The sequence below is a fragment of the Nyctereutes procyonoides genome, unplaced genomic scaffold, assembly GCF_905146905.1.
Source record: "Nyctereutes procyonoides isolate TBG_1078 unplaced genomic scaffold, NYPRO_anot_genome, whole genome shotgun sequence".
NCBI classification, from domain to species: domain Eukaryota; kingdom Metazoa; phylum Chordata; class Mammalia; order Carnivora; family Canidae; genus Nyctereutes; species Nyctereutes procyonoides.
In genome coordinates this window covers 118814103-118832999 of record NW_026575125.1, presented here as the reverse complement: position 1 = coordinate 118832999, position 18897 = coordinate 118814103, and the positions used below count along the sequence as shown (strand labels likewise).

At 57.5% G+C, this 18897-nt stretch overlaps 1 protein-coding gene across 2 annotated transcripts in view; it reads left to right on the top strand.

Annotated features, from left to right (window-relative positions):
- PDZD4 (PDZ domain containing 4) overlaps window positions 1–18897 on the top strand; it is a 30088-nt gene that overhangs the window by 7424 nt on the left and 3767 nt on the right. Inside the window, exons 2-4 of one of the 2 annotated variants that reach the window (XM_055338329.1) lie at window positions 16551–16786; window positions 17769–17859; window positions 18367–18465. In XM_055338329.1, the coding sequence (XP_055194304.1) occupies window positions 16551–16786; window positions 17769–17859; window positions 18367–18465 (426 nt within the window). The remainder of the gene's footprint in view (window positions 1–16550; window positions 16787–17768; window positions 17860–18366; window positions 18466–18897) is intronic. The other variant, XM_055338330.1, reaches the window with a different exon arrangement.

The following is an 18897-nucleotide window of genomic DNA, read 5'->3' as shown; positions in this document are numbered from 1 at the left end:
TGCCCCCCGAGTGGGGGCTTCCTGTGAGCAGGGTTTGGTTCTGTCGTTGTGCCTTGCTGCTGAGTGCCCTGCCTGTCCTGAAGTGGGCCCTCTGGAAATAATCGTGCCGTGGTGAATGGGCCCTGAATTCCAATAGCTATCATCTGCACGGGGTCACCACGTTTTTCCATTGTCTCAGAATTTTAAGATGCCCTTCCTTCCTTACCTCAGTTCCAAGTACTGGCTGAGGCATCAGTAGAAAATTCTAGAAAATGCAAACTAATGCATATGATGGAAAGCAGATCAGCATTTGCAGGGATGAGCCGAAGGCAGTGATGACAAAGGGGGCATGAGGATCCTCGAGGACGATGGAAATGGTCACTGTCCTGATGGTGATGATGGTTGCTCAGACATATTTACAAAACCTTAAAGTGTTTGCTCTAAATATGTTCATTTGATCATATGGCGATTACACCTCAGTAAAGCTTTAACAACAAGAAATACGTGTAACACACACATCAAAGGAAAAACACATCAGAGCACTTAGCCCAGCATGGGGGCCTTAGTAGGGTTGGGTGGGTCTTTCTTTCTTTCTTTCTTTCTTTCTTTCTTTCTTTCTTTCTTTCTTTCTTTCTTTTCTTTAGATTTTATTTATTCATGAGAGACACACAGAGAGAGGTAGAGGCAGAGGCAGAGGGGAAGCAGGCTCCCTGCGGGGAGCCCGGTGGGGGACTTGATCCCAGGACCCTGAAAGCAGATGCTCAACCCCTGAGCCACCCAGGCGCCCCTGGGTGGGTCTTCCCTTGCTTCTACTTCGGGGTCCCCACAGGGGAAGACAGTGCCATGTGGGAATAAAGAGTGCCTGCCCCCCAGGGTCGCTGCTGGGGGAAATCAGCAAACTTTGCTCCTGGCACTTGGTCCCCTGGGGTCTCATTTGGCTAGAGGGTGGAGTTGCTGCCACTTGGTGGGTGGCCAAGGCGTGGCGGTGGATGGAGACAGCCTTACTCACGGACTGGACACAGTTAGTGTCCAGTGACGGAAGACCAGTATGATTCCGAGGGTTTCTGTAACGTGAAAGGGGAGGAAACACCCAGGAAGGAGAGCCCTGAATTGCAAAGGAATGTCAGGCCCCAGACTAGTTAGGAGCCAGAGGAGGAAAAACGGAGGAGCTGGGGCCCGGGGGCTGCTTTGGGGCCGAGACCAGGCATCGCCCCTCGCAGGGCAGCCTGCCTCTTGCTCGGCTTGCTTTGAGCGGTGGGGACGAAGGGCACCTCACAGAGACTCTCATCCTGATGACTCCTAGACTCGCTCAGCTCATGCCCTCGGGCCAGTCGGGTTAGCCCAGAGGTGGGCTGGTGATGTTTTCACTCGGGAGCTTACACCCGAGGTGGATGTTTTTTAAAAAAGATTTTATTTATTTGAGAGACACAGAGAGAGTGAACCCAAGCAAGGGGAGCAGCAGAAGGAGGAGAAGCAGGCTCCCCGCTGAGCAGGGAGCCCGATGCGGGGCTCAATCCCAGGACCCCGAGATCACGACCTAAGCCAAAGGCAGACGCTTCACTGACTGAGCCCCCCCAGGCGCCCCCCTTCTCCCCTGAAGGTTGATTTTGATGATGATCTTAGGAATTGCTTCGCTTTTTCACACAGGCCCTCTGGGGTGCCATTCCTTGTCAGCCACTTCCAGGCAGGACGTCAGAGGTTCCCTGAGAGGCCTGCCCTCACCTAGAAAGGCAGGGGGGCCAGGGCACGTGGACCAGATTTCAGCAGACCCTGGGTGGGCAGCACCATCCACTCAGCAGCTTTGGGGAGGGAAGGGTTGAGAGGGAAGGAGAAACCCTTTGAATCACTTGTCTGGTGTCTGAACCCCATTCAGGTATGTGTGCGTCCTTCCTGGTTCGTTGAGGGGGTGCTCTGGGCCAGCGCACCTCCGCCCTAAGGCCCTTGTTAAACTGCAGAGTTGGGGCAGGTCCAGGGCCTGAGAGTCTGCATTTCTCACAAGCTCCCAGGCGGCGTCCGTGCTGCTGGTCCTTGGACCCCCCGCACCAGGGGCAAGGACGTCAGGAGGGATCTTGGGATGAAGAAGTGCAGCCCTGAATCACATCAACATCACCTAGGAAGTGAGTTTCCTACAAATAAGAGGCAAGGCGTCACCTGAGACCTACCGATTCGATTTCCAGGGGTCATTGCACCACTAAGGTCCCAAGGGATGAAGTGTGTTCCCGCTAAGCAAAGCTCCTTTCCCGCCACCCCCGCCCTCACCGACATGCAGACAGCTCACCTGGGTACCCGGACCAGCATACCACTCCCAAGCTACTTAAAAAGGCTTTGGAGATGAAGCCTTCCCATGCTTCCTTTTATTTCTCCTGCCCCTGGGCAAGAAGGGGTGGGCACAGCTCTGGGGTTGGATGCATAGTTTGTCCAGGCAGCCACCGCTCGGGCCAAGCCATTGGCTGGGCCAGTCTAGTGATGATGGCATAGACTGTGGTGGCCCTGCTACAACTCTTACAAATTAAGGCATTTTGTAGCCACCGATGCAATTCATTTAGGCAAGGATCGTTGTGGGATGGTAAAACCATTACGTAGAGGTTGTTAGGGAACAAGATAGTCGCAGGGTCTCAAGGTGTTACCCCAGGTGTCTTGTAAATTAGGAAGGCAAAAGGAGAGACTTGGCAGCCATGACTTGGACCATGTGACCAAACCAAATCAAGGTCCCCAGCAGTGGGATGGCCTGATCCCGGTGTCTCCTGATGTTGTTCGTGGGGAGGGGGTAGGACCCAGCAATTTGTTAAAGCACTTAAGCTAAATCTAATGAGGGCAGATCCAGACTTGGGCATTCTGCAAGGCAGGTGCCCTGGACTCTGCCAAGAGGTCAGTGCCATGAAAGTCAAAGAAAAAAAAAGTGGGTTGTTCTAGACTAAAGGATGGTAGAGACCTACTAACAAGCACGTGTGATGTGTGTGGTCCTCGATTGCATCCTGGGTGCAGAAAGAAAAACAAGCTGTAAGGGCCTTAGTGGTACGTTTGTGGATGGGGTAGGGGGGCTGATGATGGCATCAGTGCTGAGTCCACGAGCATATCAGGGTGGTGTGGTTTCCCCGCGAATGGGAGCCCTGGTGTTGGCATCTTGCTTCCAACATGTGTGTGTAGAAAGGAGAGAACAGGTGTGAGCATGCGCCCTCCGGGGGAGATCTGCCTGAAGGGTATGCAGGTATCCCCAGTCCCATGTTGCAAGGGCCCTGTGCGTTGACCCTTTCCAGAATCCAGGGTGGGCAAAATAGGAGCGACGACCCGTGCTGGGCCATTGTAAAGGCGGGCTGCAGAGAGCCGGCCCTTGGCTGCGGCTTCCCTTCCCTGCTTTCTCTGCCCCTATGGGTGTGGGGGCCCCCTGACACTTGGCCGAGCCCGGGCAGCCAGACACAGGTACGTCCAAGGTGTCCCTTGGACACGCCCGTCAGCGGAGCTGAGAGCCGTGGGTCAGGACCTGGGCGCCAGGGCAGAGGGCAACTTCCAGTTTAGGTTGTGTCTTCGGTGTGTTTGTCCGTCCGCAGAGTGGGGTTAGGACGGTCGTGCTGTGGCAGTCGTGGGCCCCACTAGACGTTTTTTTTTTTTAAGATTTTATTTATTTATTCATGGGAGACACAGAGAGAGAGAGAGCGCGAGAGAGGCAGAGACCCAGGCGGAGGGAGAAGCAGGCTCCACGCAGGGAGCCCGACGCGGGACTCGATCCCAGGACCCCAGGATCCCGCCCTGGGCCAAAGGCGGCGGTAAACCGCCGAGCCACCCTGGGACCCCCCACTAGACGTTTGTGGAGTTGACCCCCTCGTGGCCGCGTGGGCTCGAGCGAAGGGGCGTCCGTGGGGCGCAGGCCCCGCCCAGACGGCCAGGGCTCTCTTCTCAGCCCCTTGCTCCCGCCTCCCCGGAGCCCCCACACGCTGCGCCCGCCTCCGTGGGTCGGGGGGTGGGGGAGGACTGGCGCCCACGGCCCGCCCTGCCCACGCCGCCGCCACCGCCACCGCCGCCGCCTTTGTCTGCGGCTCCGGCGGGAGGGGGCGGGGCGAGCGCGCTGGGGCTCCGCCCTCCGCCACCCGGGGCGCCGCCGCCTCGCGGGGGAGGGGGGAGGCGGGAGGAGGGAGGAGGGGGCGCCACCGGGCCGCGCCTCCGCCCCACCCCCGCCCGCGATGCGCTGTGTCCCCCACCCTGCCGCGGGGGTTCTCCTCCGCCCCCGCGCCCCGCGCCCGCTGCCAGCGCCGCCCACGGGCTCCGGGCCGGCCTCCGTGCCTGCCGAGCCTCTCCCGGTAGAGCCCCAAGGCGGAGTTCTCCCCCCGCCCCCGCCTCCGGGACCGGTGCTCTGCGGAAGCTCCCGAAGGCGGCGTCTATGCGGGCTGAGCCGCACTCCCCGCCCAGCGCCCCGGGTCCTGTGCCCCGGTCCACCCCCGAACAGATGCCCACGCGTGCTGGCTGCCGCGCCCCCTTCCGTCCCCCGTCCGTCCCCGCGATGCTCTGTCTGGTTCAGCCCTTCTCCCCAGCATCTCTCTGCCTGAGAAACTCTGGGTCTCGCTCTCCTGCGGCTCAGCGTCGGCGGCCTCGTGGGCTCCGTGGGCCTCTTCGGTGGACATTCCATCCCCCCTTATCTCCTCCATCTCACGATTTTATTTACTTTTTTTTATATTAAAGTAAACCCTAGGCCCAGCGTGGGGCTCGAACTTACCACCCTGACATCAAGGTTCCCGTGCTCTACCCGCACACTCGGCCAGGCGCCTGGTCTAGTGCTTGCGTGCGTCCTTGCCTATTTTTTAATTACTTATTTTGGGACTCTCGGGTGGCTCGTGGTTGAGCGTCTGCCTTTGGCCCAGATCATTATCCCAGGGTCCTAGGATCGAGTCCCGCCTTAGGCTCCCCACGTTCTCCCTTTGCCTGTGTCTCTGCCTCTGTGTGTCTCTCTCTCATGAATACATAAGTAAAATCTTAAAGAAAAATAAGATTATTTATCTCGGAGACAGAGGTAGGGGCAGAGGAAGACGGGGAGAGAAACCCAAACAGATTCCGTGCTGAGTGCACAGCCCATCTCGGAGCTGGATCCTCCGACCGACCCTGAGATCAGACCTGACCCGAAACCAATAGTAGTGTCTCAACCTGCTGCACCACCGAGGCACCCCGCTACCCCCCAATCTCATGCTTTACAATAAAGAACAATCCCTAGTGGAATTCGGTGACAATGGTCACATGACAGGTGATTTGGTGGCGTGTGTTTGGGACACATTTAAGTGCAGTGGTGCATTGGAGGTGTTTGTTTTGGGAACTTCAGATTGGAAGGAAAAAAATTCCATTAATAAAGCATGCCCGTGGCCCGTGTTTACCCCAACCCCTGCCTCGTCCCCACTGACCCTGACCTTGGTGGTCTCTGTGGATCGGCACGGCAGCCCTATATTTTTATTGTGGGGGAAAAAGTATATGACATTAGATTTACCATTAGTGACATGTACGTTCTCAGCGCTGTGCAACCATCACCACTATTTCCAGAACATGTTCATTACCCCGAAAAGGGAACATGACAGCCATTAAGTAGGCATTCCCCATTCTCCCTACCCCCAACCCCTGACAACCACCCCTCTGCTTTCTTTCCCTGTGCATTTGCTTGTTCTGGAATCATACAGTACGCGCCCTTCTGGGCCTGCCTTTCACTTGGCTACACTGTCTTCACGCATGTGTGTAGCATGTATTGGGCCTCCGTCCCCATCCCTTTATGCGGTGGAATGATCCACCTTGTGGATGTCACCACATTGCGTCTCTCCATCTGTTGGTGGACATTGACGTGGCTTCCAAACTAGGGTGTGATGAATAGTGCTGCCACGAACTGGTGTGTGCATGGTTTTGCGTGGATGCCTGTTTTCAATTCCTGCGGCATTGCTGGGTCTTGTGGGACCTCTAGACTTTTCCATACCCACTGCCACCTCTTGCACCTGCACAAGCACATCAGCACTTCTCTTCCACTTTGTCATCCCAGCCATTCCTAGTAGGTGTGTGTATGTGGGGTCTCACCGTGGTGTTGACGTGCACTTTCCTGATGGTGAGTGATGTCAGGCGTCTGCTCTGTGCTTGTCAGGCATCCTTCCTCCCTCCCTAGTCCTTGTCCCTGGCCCAGCAGCAGGTCCTGGCGGTCCCCGTGTCCGCTGCCACCTCCATCCCGGGCCAGGCCACCATGATCTCTGGTCTGGCCCACCGGTTGCCTGCTGCTCTTTCCTCTGCCTCCACTTGGTCCCCTCCTCCACGTTCTTCATAGAGGCTGGGGTGAAGGCCGGCCTCTTCCGTGTGTGCACATTCTTCCCCAGCGGGCACCAAGGGCTTAGCGCTGGCTGGAATGTTCTTCAGAGTCCCTACCGTGGCAGGCTCCTTGTCATCACTCAGGTCTTAGGTCAAGTATCCCCTGGGAGGCTGTCCCTGCACACTCGTAAAACAGTCCCCACTTTCGCATTTTCCACCACGTAACCCAGGGCTCTAATGCGATCCGAAACGGCTTGTGACTTGTCTGGGTCCCGCTCCTGGCACTAGCCTCCCCGAGCACAAGGATCATGTCCGCCTTTTTTTTTTTTTTAAAGATTTTATGTATTCATGAGAGACAGAGAGGGACAGGGACACAGGCAGAGGGAGAAGCAGGCTCCCTGCGGGGAACCCGATGCGGGACTTGATCCCAGGACCCCGGGGTCATGACCCAAGCCGGAGGCAGCCACCCAACCGCCCAGCCACCCGGGTGCCCACGTCTGTCTTACTTATGGCTGTTCTTCCCGTTTTTCCAGCGCTCAGCTGGAGAAGGCAGTGGGCCTGCCATGTTCAGGAGCCTGTGCCTTCTGCCTTCCAGTGGTTCCCTGCTGACCGGGGACACAGAGGGTCACCTGTGCACCCATAGCCCACATCACCTCTTCTGCCGGGCTCTCTGCCAACCGGACTTCTGAAATGCGGCTTTGCCCCCTCCCCCTTGCACCTTCCGACCAGGCTTGGAGCAGTCTGCCTCTCAGCTTCCAGAAGGGTGCCCTGGGGCAGAGGGAGCCCTCCCCGAGCGGGCTCATCCTCCACTGTCCCCCTGCATCCTGGGGAAGCCACATGGAGACCAGACATGTTTGTCCCAGGAGTCCCTTGTCTTCAGCTTGCTGGGAACAAGAGAGACCAGTGGGCAGTGGCCTGGTCACCCAGGTCCATCCCCACTACAGCCTCTGACACCCCATCTCACCTTCCTTGCTCACCCCCAACACCTCTGATTGCTAGAAAGTTCTTCCCACTCCTATTACAACTTCCTCTCCACCTTCCTTTAGAGCCTGGATTGAGGTAGGTCCCTGCCCTAGCTTGTGTCTTGTCTCCTCAGCCCACTACCAGATTGGCTTGTCTGTTCGCTGGTGGGGAGGGGTCCCACCTCTGCCACCTGGCTTGCATTGAGGGGCCGGGGTGGGCACGGGCTCCTTCTGAAGGCAGGCCTGGGGCATGTCCGCTCTGCCTCCCTGCCTCATTGGCTGGTGCTTATGGGGTCAGTGCTCCCCCGACCCTAGGGATCTCCTGTCCCCTGCTCACACGCTGGGGCCTACACCTTGATCACACACAGAAGGCCTTCTGGAGGGCAGCCCAGGTGGCTCAGCGGTTTAGCGCCACCTTCGGCCCAGGGCGTGATCCTGGAGACCCGGGATCGAGTCCCACGCTGGGCTTCCTGCATGGAGCCTGCTTCTCCCTGTGCCTGGGTCCCTGCACCTCTCTCTCCCTTTCTCTGTGTGTCTCTCATGAATAAATAAATAAAATCTTTAAAAAAAAAAAAGAAGGCCTTCTGGAAATCCCACCTCCCAGGGAGCAGTAGGAGGCAGGTAGAGGGGCTATGCTGGGGGCGGGAGGGTGTCAGCTCCGCCGTGTCCCCCGGGCCTGAGACCCATGGAGGCTACATGGCGGGGGCCTTCTTCCTTCTCCCAGAGTGTCTCCCAGAGCCAGTCTCCCAGTGGCACCAAGGGTGGACGTGGGGCCCGTGTGGCCACCTCCTCTAGGGATGGGTGACTGTGATTTGTCCCCCCTCAACTGGAGCCCCCAGCCCGAGCTTCCCGGGGCCTCCTTCACTCCCTCTGGGACTCCAGCTCCTTTTTTGGGGACACCCAGGCGGGAAGTGGAAAGCAGTAGAGGGAGACAGCAGTGCCTCCTCAGATCGGGTGTGGATGTGGAGTGTGATGTGACTTCATTAGCGCTGCTCCCCTTTCATGGGCACCCAAGGGGCCCAAGCCCCGAGGCTACAGTCCCAGCCTGGGCTGCCCTGCAGCCAGGAGCACAAAGCAGTCGCCTGCCAGAGTCTGGGGAAACTGAGAGCAACTCAGAATATATCATGGGCTAGATTGCTGTTGTGTGTTTTCTCTCTGATTACAAAAGCAGTGTTCATTGGAGAAAATATGCTAGGGAAGAAAGAAAAGAAAAGTCTTTAAGGAAAGTGTTGTGTGGTGCTGAATGCACACGCGCATACCAATGAATGTATATGTGTAGCGTCCACATCCATCCGTGAAAAAGACTTTCAAAAGCCTGTGAGCTCCGTGCACCCTCCAAACTAGCACATCTGTGGCAGCACGATGTCCCAGCTGCCTCCCTCGCTCCACACCTCTGCCCGAGCCAGGCTGCCTCCCACTCACCCAGCTCCATGCTCACAAAATTGGGATCACACTGGTCTAAGCAGGTCTTTGTGCTTAAATTTTACTGTGAGAATTTTCCAGCAATGGTCTTTTTTTTTTCTGTTCATAAACACTTTTTTCCCCTCAAAAGTATAGCCATGTTATGTAAAGTTTGGAAAGAAAGGGTGGAAAATCTCAGATTTCCCTCACACAATGTTTTTATATGTTTCCCAGGCTTTTTCCATAAACATTTTATATGGTAATCATCCTAGTTCAAATGTGTCTTTTTATATCTTTTTTTTAAGATTTATTTATTTATTCATAGACACACACACAGAGAGCGAGGCAGAGACACAAGCAGAGGGAGAAGCAGGCTGCATGCATGGAGCCCGATGTGGGACTCGATCCTGGGTCCCCAGGATCACACCATAGGCTGCAGGCGCGCCAAACCGCTGCACCACCGGGGCTGCCCAATATATCTTTTTTTAAAAAAAGATTTATTTACTGGGGCACCTGAGTGGCACAGTCAGTTAAGTGCTGGACTCTTGGTTTTGGCTCAGGTCAGGATCTCAGTTCCACTCATGAGATCGAGCACCTCGTGCTCCGTGCTCAGCACAAAGTCTGCTTGAGATCCTCTCCGTCTACACCTCCAGCTCGTGCTCTCTTTCTGTCTGAAAAATCAAAAAAATATATTTTTAAAAATATTTTAAAAAAAGATCATTATTTTAAAGATCATAATTTTATTTTATTTTATTTTAGTTTTTTAAAAGATTTTATTTATTTATTTATTTATTTATTTATTTATTTATTTATTCATGAGAGACCGAGAGAGAGAGAGGCAGAGACACAGGCAGAGGGAGAAGCAGGCACCACACCAGGAGCCCGACGCGGGACTCGATCCCGGGTCTCCAGAATCAGGCCCTGGGCTGAAGGTGGCGCTAAACTGCTGAGCCACCCGGGCTGCCCAAACATCATAATTTTAAAGGATTATTCGAGAGGGGAGGAGCAGAGGGAGAGGGAGAGAGTCTCAGGCAGACTCTGTGCTGCGCACGGAGCATGACCCTGAGATCCTGACCTTAGCTGAAACCAGGAGTCTGACACTTAATTGAGTATGCCACTCGGGTGCCCCGTTCTATGTTTTTTGAGAAACAGGATTGTTACTGGAAGATTCTGTGGTAGGTCAGCTGTACATTTTAATGAGGTAGACACTTCATGCTTAAGATGGTTGTAAGTTTGTTGGCATTTAAAATAATGCTGATACCTCACTGAGTTAAATGCAGAATGAGCGTAGGGCCCGGCAGTTCCCCTCCTAGGTATACATCCCAAAGATTTGCAAACAGTCTCAAAAACTTGCACACAAATGTTCATAGCAGCCTTCTTCACAGTGGGCAAAAAGTGGAAACAACCCAATGTCTATTGACGGATGAATGGATAGACCAAATGTAGGCCGTCCATATAAAGGGATATTATGGAATACAATGGGATGTTATTCAGCCATAAGAGCCATGAAGCACTAACACTTACTACAATATGGATGAACCTAGAAAATGTGTCAAGGAACGATGCCAAACACATCATACTACATGTTGCACGATTCCATTTATATCTGGACAGAAGAGAGAGTGGTGGGGGCGGGGGTAACGTGGAGAGAATGGGTAGGGGTCACTGGGGGACGAAAATGTCCCACGAAGCAGAGGTGATGGCTGAGAACAGTGTGAAGGAGCTGAATGCCGCTTTCAGGATGGTCAAATGGCAAATGTTATGTCTGGTGTATTTTACCACAACAAAAAAAAGCTGCTCTGAACATCCTTGTAGTTCACGTAATAGTATTATTAATTAGGATCTCTTGCTTAGAGCAAGTTTATTGGATCCAGGGGGATATGGTGGACATTTGCAAGATTCTTAATCATTACTGACAAATTCCTCCAGAAAGCTTGCCACTTTACAGTGCGTCAGACTGAGACCGAGACCGTGTGACTGGGTGGCAGGGTTAGCCAGGATGAGGGATGCTTAGTGCCCAGCGGCCTGGTGGTGGCCAGTGCCCTTGGGACCTGCGGAGACTGGGCTTGCAAGGCGCTTCCGTGCCTGGTGCCTGCGGGCCCAGGGCAGCGAGTGCCCTCCCCGTGTTATGCGGGGACCGGGCCATCTGCCAGGGGAGTGGGAGGGCCACCTGGGCCCCATTTGAGCAAAGGGGGCCTCTAGGGCTTTGATCCCCTCTCCCCGCAGTGGAAGTGAAGCGACTTCCAGCTCCGCTGGCCTCGGGTTAGAGCTGTGGGTGTCAGGTCAACCCACTTGGGCGCATCTGGGCAGAGAACTGGATCCATGCCTGGAGAGCCCCTGAGTGGAGAGCCCGAGGCCTGTGAGGCGAGGCGGTGCTTGAGGGTTTGTTTGCCCTGCGAGCACGCTGTGAAACAGCAGGACCGGCGGCCAAACGCTGGCTCCAGCTAAGGCGAAGGATAGTAACGCCTGGCACCTGGCGCGGCTAGCTCGAGGACATGAGAGTCCTCGGGAACTGGGGCGAGCGCGGATGTGGGACGTTCAAGTGGCCTTCAGGCGTATGTGGAGTGTTGAAAGACGAAGTGGATTTCTTCTGGATTGCTTCAGAGGAGGGAGGTTTGGGCAACATCTAATAATGAGGGTTTCCGACAAGGGGCTCGGCCTGCAAGTATTGCTCTCTGGGAACTGGAGATGACATTCCCCATGTGATCCGGATTCTGGATTCCTTCCGGCTATCAGAAGTGGCTCAGTCCGGGAGGGGAGGCATCCGACTCTTGGTTTCAGCTCAGGCCGTGATCTCAGGGGTCATCCGATCGAGGCCCGCGTCTGGCTCTCGGGAGTCTGCGTGGAGATTCTCCCTCTGCCCTTCCCCCCACTCGATCCTCTCTCTCTCTCTCTCCCTCATATAAATGGATACATCTTTAAAAACGTTTTTTTAATTAAAAAAATTTAAAAGGCGCCCTGGCTTCCCCTCCTGGCTGAGGATGAGGATGTGCTGCATGCCCTCAGGCCCTTGCTGGGACTTTGAGCTCCGCTGGGCCTTCTCGGCCTTCTCGGCCTTCTCGGGCCTTCTCGGGCCTTCTCGGGTGGGAAGGTGAATGAGTCCCGCGCTTGGCCTCCTTGGCAGCCTGACGGGGTCAAATCTCAGGGCTGTGGAGCCCTGCCCACATGCTGGGACTACCCGGGTCCCCTCTGTGCTCCGCTTTCTCCCCGGGTGGCCGTTGGCCCTTTCGTGACTCCCTCGACATGTGCCCAGGAATGGGTACACCTGACATCTGTCCTCGCATGGCTGTAGGTGACAGGAGGGGGGGCAGGAAGTGATGAGCAGCTACTGAGGGAGGAAAGAAGGATGCGTGAGGGAGGGGACAAAGGAGAGCGGATGATCTAGGTCACCGAGCTGAAGCCGGAGGTGGCAGGGGGAAGGAGCGGGAGAGGAGACCCTCTCCAAGGAGAAGGGGTTCAACGCAGGGTCAGAGACCCGCCCCTATTACCACCCACACGAGCCACCCAGCCCCAGGCCCCCACCCCCATGCACAAAGGCCACCCTGATGCATCACCCTACCCCCACGTCTGTGCTCACCCCCCCTTCCGCCAGCCCACATGCTCATGCCCTCCGCCCTCACCCCTCCCACATACCCCCAACCCCTGGGCCCCTGGGCCCGGAGAAGGCGCCCCGCCTCTCCCCTCGCCACCAGGGCTGGGCGGGTTCCTCCATCTCCGGCCTCCGCTTCCTGTGCTCCCACCGCGATGCGCCTGTGCAGCCCACTCCCCGCAGCGCCGGGCAGAGCGGCCCGTTCGCGAGTGGGCCGGGGCTACACTTAGCACCCCCAGGCCGTGCTCCTGCGGATCTGGCCACGCAGGCTGCCAGGGAACCCCCTTCCCCTCCAAGAGCTGTGCAGCGGGCCTCCCTGGCCCCGGCTGCCCCTCCAGGTGCAACTGTGGTGAAACACTTTTTATCCTTTAAAGATTTTATTTATGTATTCATGAGAGACACACGGAGAGAGGCAGGGACACAGGCAGAGGGAGAAGCAGGCTCCCTGCGGGACTCGATCCCGGGTGTCCGGACCATGCCCTGAGCCGAAGGCACACGCTCAACCGCTGGGCCCCCCCAAAACACTTCTCAAGTCCAGAAAAAGTATCACATCATCTTGGCATTGGGCGCGTACAACCACCCACCTCAGTTCTGGCCTGTGGGCCTCGGCATTTTTCCCTTAAAAAGGCGGATTTGGAGCCGCCTGTGCAGACTCATCCCTGACCCCATTCCTTTCCCTTCCCTGGCTTTGTCATTCTGATGCCTGTTTTTTCCTGTTCGTGCCATTGAGCGAGCGGGGAGGGCTTCCGGATACCGCAGGTGGGAACAGGGCCCATGGGGGTGGGAACAGGGCCCGACTTAGGATCCCTCTGCGGATGGTGGGCCCTTGGGCTGTTTCCAGGGCTGGTGTCGCGGTGCTGCTGCTCACAGCCCAGCTCCCTCTTCTGTGACCTGGTTCTCCTGCCGTATTGGTTGTATTTTCTTACTGTTTGGTTGGAATTCTTCAGAGAATATTCCGGATAATCCTTTATCAGTTCTATGCCTTGTATGCATCTTCTCCTCGCCTGTCTTACCTTTTCACTGTGTTTATGTCCTTTGTTCAGAAGTTTGACCTTTTAACATAGTCAAATTTATGTCTTTTCCATTCTTCCTTGCCCACTGTTCGTCTTAAGAATTGCTTCTCTGTTCCAACATCAGTGACATTGTTCTCTCACCTCCAAGGTAGGCAGTTTTGCTTTGTCCATTTAGGACTTTGCTCCATTTCGGATTGTTTGTCAGGGGCTTGGAGTGTTGGCGGCAGGGGAGGGAGGTGGTGAGCAGGAGTGGGTCTTGGCAGGACGAGGGCAGGGCTTCCGAGGAAGACGTGTTAACAGAACGCTGGGTCGATACTGTGTGCCTGGCCCCTGGACCCCGGCTGCTTTGCTCATCACCCCACACTTCCCCACCGTGCCGGTAGCGCTCATTGGCTCTGGCAGGGGCTCACTTCCAGCTTGTCACGGCCTGTCTCTGCCCCACTTATCTTCATTAGCTTGGGAACACCCCCTGACTGAGGAAGAGGAGCTGAAGGAGCACATGGGTCAAGGGAAAGGCTGCCGGGCGTCCCGGGCATCACCGTGATGACCCCATCCTCCTCTTCAGGTCCCAGCCCACCCTGCATCCCCCCAGCCCCACTGTCTGGGCCCAGTTTCCATAGCAACGTGGCTGCAGGAGAGCCAACAGATGCCAGGGAGAAAGACATTCCTGCGTTTCTCACTGTCACCTGAGCCTCCCCTTGCACACTTGTGGCTCTGCTCCAGGACTTTCGGGGAGACACCTAGCCCTTGGAGATCTCGAGGACAGCCCAGCCCTTCTGCGTTTTAGGGAAGCCCTTGAGTTAAGGGCAGTGGGGAGCTGGTGAATGTCCGAGACAAAAAGCCCTGATCTGGAGCAGTTGCTGATTTCCGTGGTGGAAATAAATACTCCCATTGTGGCCACCAGCATGGTGTCCCTCAGCACGGAAAGAAATGCACGGGCACACGCCATCGTACAGTATCTCCTGTCTCCAGACACACGAGGCGCAAGTCACCCTAACAGTGCAAACAGGAGAGTGGAGTAAAATAATTAGAAAGTCATGAGCTTGGAGTACTTACTGCCTTTGTTTTTTTTTCTTTAAAGATTTATTTATTTATGATAGACATAGAGAGAGAGAGAGAGAGGCAGAGACACAGGCAGAGGGAGAAGCAGGCTCCATGCAGGGAGCCCGATGTGGGACTCGATCCCGGGACTCCAGGATCACGCCCTGGGCCAAAGGCAGGCGCTAAACCTCTGAGCCACCCGGGGATCCCCACTGCCTTTGTTTTTAATATAATTCATGCCGTTGGAAGATTATTCCATCAAATGTTGGTAACGGCTGCGCTGAACAGCTGGCTCGCAGATTTCCTGACCGCTTCACAGCCAGCTCTGCTAGGGTCTTCGAGGCCATTGCTCACATTCCCTCTCTCTACAGCCTTGCCCCCGGCGCCCTGCCCACAGCTTTCCAGATTTCTCCTGGGCCCCCCGCGCCGCCTCCCCGCATCTCCCCGACCACACGGTCACACTTAACCTTTACTTGGAAACTAATACCTTCTTGGCTGATTTTTCTTTTCTTCCTTATGGTTTTCTGTATTTTTCAAAGGTTCAACAATGAACCTGTGTTTCTTTTATAATCAGACCACATTGGTTAAAAAAAAAATCTTTTCTGACCAGGGAAAGTTTGTAGGGAGGGGAGCCATTGATACCGAGATTCTCTTCTACAAAGACATAATCAAGTAGCAGATATTTGGGTTTCATGCCTCGGAGGAGCCAACGGTTGGCCAGGGGGTCGTGGGACTCTTAAGACGGCCATCTCCCCGGAATGACATCAGGGCTGGTCTGTTGAGTGGTGGCCAGGAGAGCCGAGTTGGATCGGGCATCTCCATGTAGAACTCCCATCCCCCTGAGACCCCCGGGGACAGAGGTGGCACTGTGGGAATTCGGAGACTGAGATGACCCGGCCACTGTGCCCAAGTGTGGCGCTTCTCCCCTCCTCCTGCGGAAGGTCTGTCCACGGGCAGGTGATGGGTGGCAGGTGCTGGGTCCACGGGCCCTGCATCCTCTGTGCTGACTGGTGAGGACTCCGCTTCCACCTGCAAGCAAGCCTCCCTCTCTCCCTTCCCCTGATGCGGGCCAGGTGCCCCTCACTCAGGTAGCCTTTCCTACCCGCCCCCTAGGTGGGGTGTGGCCGGCCCTCTGCTTCCTTAGGGGCCTCCCAAAGGTCTGGTTCCGTGGTTACCCACTGGGCGTAGCCATTTGGAGTATCCCCTGGTGGGTGTCCTGCCCGGGCCCAGAACAGCCCTTCCACGAGCTGTTGAGTGAACCAGGAGACCCTGCCGTGCCCCCTCCTGCAGGACCCGCTTCCTGATTCCCACCTCCCACCCCTCACCGGTCTCCTGGCACATGCCCTAAATTCTGGCTGTGTTTGTTTGGTCCTAAGTCTACTGGCGTCCACACCAACGAGCCCCTCGAGGTCACACTCACCCGACAGTGACCATCCCAGGGCCCGGTGCATATAGGCTGCTGCAGAAATCAGTGTCCGGACTGGGGCCAGCCTTGTGTCCCCAGTTCCCTTGAGGGCGCATCTTGCTCCACCCAGCTGGTCCCGGAAAACACTGCACCCTCCACCCCTCCCACCCATTGTGGTCCTGCTCTTCCCGGAGGCTTCACCAGGCCCACCTTCTGCCCAGCTCTGACCACTACGCAGCCTGGTCCGGCTCATGACCTTGACTCACTGCCTTCGTTTTTGCTAAACTTCGCTTTCCTCATCTGCACAGTGGGTTCTTGGGGTCAGGATTCAGGGGAGAGACGCACGTTGGGTGCCCAAGAAATGGTGGCGGTCTTATGAGGGTCACTTCCTCGGCCCCTCCCTCAGGTCGCCTTGCCATGTCAGGACGCTCTGTGCGTGTCCCCCTTCTCTTCAGCGATTCTGTTGTTGCCTTGAGGACAGAGGTCCTGTCCTTTGTGTCTGTGTACCTTTTTCCAACCCTCCCGCCTGAACCCATTTATTGACTGACTCCCATTGGGAGAGGAATCAAGATCTTCTCCAGCCCTGACGGCAGATGAGCACAACTGGTGCACAGTCGCTGCCGAGGGCCACTCTCCGTGGATCTTCTAGACCCTAGCTCTGGCCTCAGTGCTGCTTGAACGACGAGCTGGTCCCGGAGCGAGGAGGATGGGAGCGTGGCTGGCTCCCGAGGGAGGAGAGCTGGAGGATGTTCTAGGGTGGGGGCCGAGCCCCCAGACCCGGTGCATAGTCACGGGGGCACCCTGATCCCCAGACAGCCCTGTGTAGGGGCAGGGCTCAGGAGTGGGGCTCACCGGGGTGCGGGTGGGCGGGTTCTCACGGGGGCGTGTCTCTGCCACAGGTGAACGGGAAGGAACTCTCCAAGCTGTCTCAGGAGCAAACCCTGGAGGCCCTGCGCTCCTCCAAGGAGCCTCTGGTGATCCAGGTGCTGAGACGCAGCCCCCGGCTCCGGGGGGACAGCTCATGCCATGACCTGCAGCTGGTGGACAGTGGCACCCAAACCGACATCACCTTTGAGCACCTCATGGCGCTGGGCAAGCTGCGCCCGCCCACCCCGCCCATGGCCATCCTGGAGCCGTACGTCCTGTCTGAGCTGTGAGTCGCCCTCAGGAGGGCCCCGGGCCCTGCCTCCAGAGAGGGCACGCCACCCAGAGGCTCCGTTGCCGCAGCTCTGGGCGTGGCGGGGAGACCCCGAGCGGCAGGCTCCTTGGCCTCCAGAGCTTGACCGTGGCATCCCAGGGCTCCGAAATCTCTAGGCCCTCTGCAGCCTCCGGCTGGACAGCAGCCGCTGAAGGGCCCGGGGAGGCTGCCACACAGGCTCCCTAGGGCATCTGCCCCCCAGGGCGGGGGAGGAGCATCCCGGGACCTGGCTTCTGGAAGGTCGCGGGCCTCCGCTCCTCCTCCTCCATCCTCTCTCCTCCTCTGCCGTCCATCGTCTTCTGCCTCTCAAGCATCCTTCCTTGAATCTTCTCACATCCTGTCTGTCCCATCTCTCCCCCCGCTCTGAACTTCCTCCATCTCTTCGGCTTCCTTGGCCCACTCGGAAGAAGGGCCTCTCATCCACGCCTGGTGGCTCATTCTGCTAATCTAAACCCCGTGCTGCAGGGCGGTGGTCCCGGGATCCCCTCCTCCGCAGAGAGTGAGGCCCCTGGCCGCCGGCAGCCACGCTTAGCCGTGGGGCAAGGAGGGCTGCCCCGGAGGTAGCGTGGGTCCTCCTCTACTCCCCAGCAGTCCTCTGAGGCCTGGATAACTCCTGGGGGCGTTGCATGAGTGGGGCCAGTGCCGGGCGGGAGGGGCACCTGCACTTCGGAGAGCTCGGTACCCTGCCGGCCGGGCTGGGCGACAGGGCGGGATGGGGTGGGAGAGCTAGGCATGCCTGTGTCCTCCGTGCAGCCCCCTGCACACCCCCGTTCAAGAAGCATTCCTGGTCTTTGCATGGATGCATGTAGCTCAGACGGAGGAGCTCCACGCTGAGCTCACTGGGACCGGCCAGCCCGGGAGCCGGGGCTAGGGCATTAGAGGAGCAGATGGCTGGCCTGACCCCCCTTCTCCTGGGCAGCCCCCCCATCAGCCATGAGTATTATGACCCGGCGGAGTTCATGGAGGGCGGCCCGCAGGAGGCAGACCGTATGGACGAGCTGGAGTATGAGGTGAGCCGGGCGGCCAGGCCAGGCCAGGGCCCCCCGCCAGCTTCAGGAGCCAGCCCCCCGCTGGCTGGTTGTAGCCCAGCCCGGGCCTGGCTCCCGCTGTCCCCAGGCGGCCGAGTCCCGTGGCCCTTGCCCACGCGCAGCTGGTTACTCAGGCTCACGGGCTGCACTGGGTCGAGCCGGGCCGCGTCGGGGAGGGCGTGGGTGAGGTCCTTAGTCAGTCTGTGTTGGTGAGTCTGTGTCCCACGCATGTCTGTGTCCCGTGTGTCCCGTGTGTCTCGTGTGAGTCTCGGGTGTGTCCCGGGCGTGTCCTGGTAGGGGAGACCACGGCACACGTGCGCCGCTTGGGATGGTAAGAGACCCTCCGAGCCGGAGGCTGCGACCTGGGCTCCGGTGACGCGCTGCTGGGGTCGGAGCCGGGCCGTGGCTGCCGCCCCTGTAGCGTGCCTCCTTGCTCACGTGTTTTGGGGGCTTTCTTCCTTTGCTTCTCCCCCCCACTCCCTGTGGCAGGAGGTGGAGCTGTACAAGACCAGCCACCGGGACAAGCTAGGCCTCATGGTCTGCTACCGTACGGATGATGAGGAGGACCTGGGCATCTATGTTGGAGAGGTAGGAAGGCGGGGTGCGGGACTGGGGTCTTCTGGGAGGCGGGGGAGCTCGGTGCCTCCTCATGTGTGAGGACACCCAGGCTGGACTTTGACAGCGTTCGTCTGTCTGGCACCTGCAGTGGGGACGGGAGGGCACCGTGGTGACAGGTGCTGAGGCGGGGTCTAGCACACGGAGAGTCCCCACGCCGTCTCATCCCTGTGGCCTCTCCATGCCACCCAGGGCTCTGTGGCTGCCCGTAAAGGCCCGGCTGCCCAGGGTGGCGCCTGCTCAGCATGGCACAGGGCAGCTAATGGCTTCAGTGCGTGTTCATCCAGGAGACTTGTGCCCAGGCTGGGACAGTGAGCAAGGCTGAGGTCCCGGCCAGGCTTCGTTGTCCCTCCCACGTTCTGCGGCCAGCCCCTCCTGGGACTCGCAGTGGTTGTGCTTCCCCAC